Raw genomic sequence first — 4,890 nt, forward strand, 5'->3', positions numbered from 1 at the left:
TGCACAAGACACATTTTGATAGATTTAAATATAAGCATACACATCTTTTGGTGGACCAAATGTCTAGCCTTTTGTGCCTTTTTTTTCCTTTTTTTGTTTTGAGAGAGAGAGAGAGAGAGAGAGAGAGAGAGAGAGAGAGAGAGAGATTTGCCGTGCCAAACTGGATTTTCCCTGTTGATTATAACGAGAACCAACTTAAAAATTAAATTTTCGAAAAATTAAATTACCTCAAAATGTTTTAAGATATTGATGTCCATGGATATCGACTAAATTAACACTTTGTTATCGGTCCCCCTAAAAATATTTCATATCATTGTCGCATCTTCAAATTTGAAGGAAAGTTTCCAATCATCAGAATATCAAATGAAATTGATAACTAGACCTCCAGCGCACAGAAATCAATATACGAAATGTAGGTAATAGACCATGCCAGTATTCGTTTAAACTCATTGATTCACAAAATATACTTTTACTCACAATGACAAAAAAATTTCTATGAAATTTAGCTTTATTTAATTAAACAACATAGCAAAATTTTACAAAGTATTAAAATTCTAGATTTGAAAAGACTGATTAAGGTGACAATTATTCTTCTATTTTATTTGTATGACAACTTTTTCGTTTCCTCCTCATTGTAATTAGATCAGGGTCTGGTATTATAATAGCCTGTCTGGTCACTATGTATCTTGAGGTTTTCTTTGGATGCCGCAGGAATTTATTATGTTCGGTATGTTGTATAATATTTTGTCAGAAATGTTTTGAATATTATTTTCTTACCGGCACCGCATTTAAAATTGCATTCGAGATTTGAAATGTTCTTTAGATATAAAGGTCTCGCCCATTATACGATTAACAAAAACAATTGTGAGATGTTATGCAAAGGTGGATAACGTTGTTCTGTTAAGTCAAAGAATATTGAATTTAATCGTATTAATTAAAAAATGAAATTGTAGTAATTAGTAGCGTTTCTCTCACTATAACCATATGTAAATCTTTCATGTCTTTTGTTTTCTTTTTTACAGGAACTATCTCGATATCGTTTAACTCTGCATTCATCAAAATAACCCATCTGTGATATTACGAATGTCACTGGTGAATTAGATAACATTAAACATGCCACAATTAGTTTACCTTATCATATTGCTGATTAATTTTACCGTGTATGCAAATAAATGTCAGATAGTACAACACGGTGATCAAATAATTGCAGATTGCACCAAACTTAAATTAGGAGATGTTCCGACAGATTTACCGCTGCACATAACAGGTCTTGATCTGAGCTTCAATCACATTTCAATGATAAAAAACAATACCTTCTCATCTTTTTCTAACTTGTCGACATTAACGATGGATTTTAACAATATTCATACTATATACGATGATGTCTTTAATGGTTTGAAAAATTTACGAGTGCTTTCAATGAAGCATAATCAACTTAACATATTTTCGGAAATATTTGACATTGTATTCAAACCTTTATTACATATGCAACATTTAGACATTAGATACAATATAAATAAAACGTTAGATATATCAAAGCCAATGATATATCCTTACTTTGGAGACATGTTATATTTAACCGATGTATGTATGGATCTTGCGCAAACACCTGTATTTAAGTTAAGTGGATTTGCAAAAATGTCGAAACTAAAAACAGCAAAGTTTGCACGATGCTATTTGAACCAGATGTCTAATGACACCTTAGTGGATTTACCATCGACCATTACTGCAATCTACTTTCACGAGTGTGTTGGTAAAATATCGATTGTAGAGGCAGACTTTTTGAAGCCGTTCCCATCACTTATGATATTAAATATGAATAGAGTAGCTATACAATTAGGAGATGCTTTACAACTCTTATATCCTTTCAGGAATACAAGAATGACCTCGATTATATTCAAACAAATTAGACCTCAATTTCCTAAACCTGTTTTCATAACTCGTGTTATGATTAATTATTTGATACATATTTGTGTAAAAACTTTAGTTTTAGCAGAATGTGAAATTGTAGGGTATGAGCAAAGATCTCTACTTGCTCTGAAATTTCCCCAATGTTTAGAGAATTTTGTACTCACAGGCAACCGATTTTCAATAGCCCTAGGACCCCATTCAACAGAATTGCTAATCATTATGAGAAGAGTAATTAATTTGAAATATTTTGACTGGTCATATAATGCAATCAACTACAACATTATTGAATACTGCAACATTGACGTGCTGGAGAATGCTGCATATGCAACAGAAGTATATAGAGACGGATGCCAAATTAAGTCCGTTACTACAAATGAACATAAAAATTACAACTCAATATTAAAAAAGGCTCCAATGGTGGAAGAATCTAAATTCACGATTTATTTTCCGGGTAATCTAACTTTCCTTCGTGTTTCCCATTATATAACGTCATATGTCGTGTACCCACTAAAAATATTTGTGGCCAATGCCGATAATCTAAGATATGTAGATTTCTCATACTGGCAGATAACGCAGTTTCCTGAAATATATTCAGATACTCCTTTTAATGTTAAGTATTTGGACATTTCTGGACTTAACTCAACCATACTTATTCATGAGACGTCAATACCGGTTTTTAAAAATGTCCAGACAGCTATTTTAAGAAATGCAATGCTAGGTTTAACAACTGGAAAAACTGGTAAAATATTCAAACTATTTTCGGCCGTGGTAAAACTAGATATATCTTACAACAATTTATGGTATCTAGATGAAGATGCCTTTGAAACAAACTTAAATTTGTCAATTGTCAATATAGCACACAATTTATTGCCAGCTATACCTATAGCCATGATGGATTTGCCCTTCTTAAGTAAACTTGATATAAGTTACAATCGCCTTCAAACAATCAATAAAACATTTAGAGACTGGATGGATAAGAAAAGTAAAATCTATGAAGGAACATTTAATTTGTCGGTCGAAGGGAACAGTCTAACATGCACTTGCGAAACTTCGGATTTTATAAGGTGGCTTTTCATCACAAATGTTGTTTTTGATCGGGTCAATAAAAATTTCAGCTGCACGTTGATAAATGGATCGGAAAGTAACACAGTGGATGTCTACAGACGATTTCATCTACATTTTGGGAACTGCAAGAGCAAAAATTGGTTGCGCCTAGGAATAGGACTTCTAGTTGCGTTTGTCATTTTCACTGTTCCGCTTGCTATTCTTTTGAATTTCCGATGGAAAATAACTTATTGGATATATCGTAACTTTCGGAGAGTCGTAGAACATAGATTAGAAAGAAAATTTAATTATGATATTTACTTGTCATATGCAAACGACATTTGTCATTGGGTTCATGATGACTTCCTCCCAAAATTAGAGTGTTTATGGCACTTGAAAGTATGCATAGAGGACCGCGATTTTCTGATTGGAGTTGCTAAAGCAGATGAAATAGCAAATTCTATTGCTGGTAGTAAACATGCAGTATTTATCCTGTCCGAGTCCTACAAAGACAACGAGTGGAACAAATTTGAAATCGAAAGAGTCAAATTCGAAAAATGCAGAAATTACTTGCAGAAAATAATCATCTTAGTGAAAGGAGCTACGGCTACGTGCGTTCCACGTGAGTTGGATGACATTCTACAAAATGTAACTATAATAGACTGGATTGATAACGAGACAGGCTGGGACAAATTACGGATGGCATTGTTTACTGATTCTTTTCAATTCGAGTAATTGTAAATATATTTTTCCCGTGCGTAATTGATCATTAGCAGCACTGATAATCCATTTGCATATTACAGTGCTATAATTACCGTTGAAAAATTCATTTTCAACTGTATTTGCGTTAAAACGTTTTCTTGCTTCATTATATTTAGGCAATTATCATTTATATTAACTTAAGTAAAACGATTGAATAATTTGAAATGGCTTATTGAAGAAAATGCCAAGCAACTTTATTAATTAAAAGTGATGTTGCATTACTGAATTACAGATTTGTTTTTACTGAGTAAACGAAAAATAAGTCAGCCGCAAAATTTTTCGAGCAGCGCCTACATACGGGGTATATAACTCCCAACTGATATTCCCGGGCTTGTATTTCCTATCATGACTTCCTTGACAGAGAGTTGCTTCTCACAAGGAAGCTATTTAACCAATGGTTCCAAATGGTGAAGTTGAAATCATCCCTTTGTAAGTTTTACAGACGACATCACGAGTTGGTTGACCGTTATGGAATATCCCTTACACAGATGATATCGGATATGTTCCTTGTGTCGTTACTACAATCCCGTTCCCTTTTCATGAATGTGACCTACCGAATTAGATTATTTACCGGATTTGTAATAACATAAACAACACGACGGGTGCCACATGTGAAGCAGGATCTGCTTACCCTTCCGGAGCACCTGAGATCGTCCCCAATTTTTGGTGGGGTTCGTGTTGCTTAGTCTTTAGTTGTCTATGTTGTGTTTGTGTGCTGTTCTTTGTCTTTTTCATTTTCAGCCAAGGCGTTGTCAGTTTATGTTTGATATATGATTTTGAATGTCCCCAGGAATCTTTCGCCCCTCTTTTACGATATACTGACGGACTTTAAAAATGCAACACTAGATTATTCTGTTTGATACACATTTTCAAAAAGGCTATTTTTATAAAATAAATGTATAAACATAAATCTGATTCATTTCTCAATTGTCGTGAAAATGTTTGCACATCAAAAGTTGAACTTGTGACGTCATTTTTTAAAATTCCAAATAAGTGGTATGCACTAAATGCTTGGATTTTTCTTTATCAATGGATGTGTCATCGTCATCGTCAACGGCAACTTGCAACCAACGCCAAAATGATTGTCAGAAAGGTCAAACAATTCTGTTGGTCATGTTTTGAGTTCTGAGTTAGCCTCTGTCCCATGCATTACAGTGTGATTGAGCAATTAAG

At 33.6% G+C, this 4,890-nt stretch overlaps 1 protein-coding gene across 1 annotated transcript; it reads left to right on the forward strand.

The window, feature by feature from the left end:
• Window positions 1-1,021: 1,021 nt before the first annotated feature.
• On the forward strand, window positions 1,022-3,935 carry LOC127725417 (toll-like receptor 4). Its single transcript, XM_052232352.1, has one exon. The coding sequence runs from the start codon at window positions 1,114-1,116 to the stop codon at window positions 3,688-3,690; it is 2,577 nt and encodes an 858-aa protein (XP_052088312.1). The 5' UTR covers window positions 1,022-1,113; the 3' UTR covers window positions 3,691-3,935.
• Window positions 3,936-4,890: the final 955 nt, after the last annotated feature.

This window comes from Mytilus californianus, unplaced genomic scaffold (assembly GCF_021869535.1).
Source record: "Mytilus californianus isolate M0D057914Y unplaced genomic scaffold, xbMytCali1.0.p SCAF_15, whole genome shotgun sequence".
Lineage (NCBI taxonomy): Eukaryota > Metazoa > Mollusca > Bivalvia > Mytilida > Mytilidae > Mytilus > Mytilus californianus.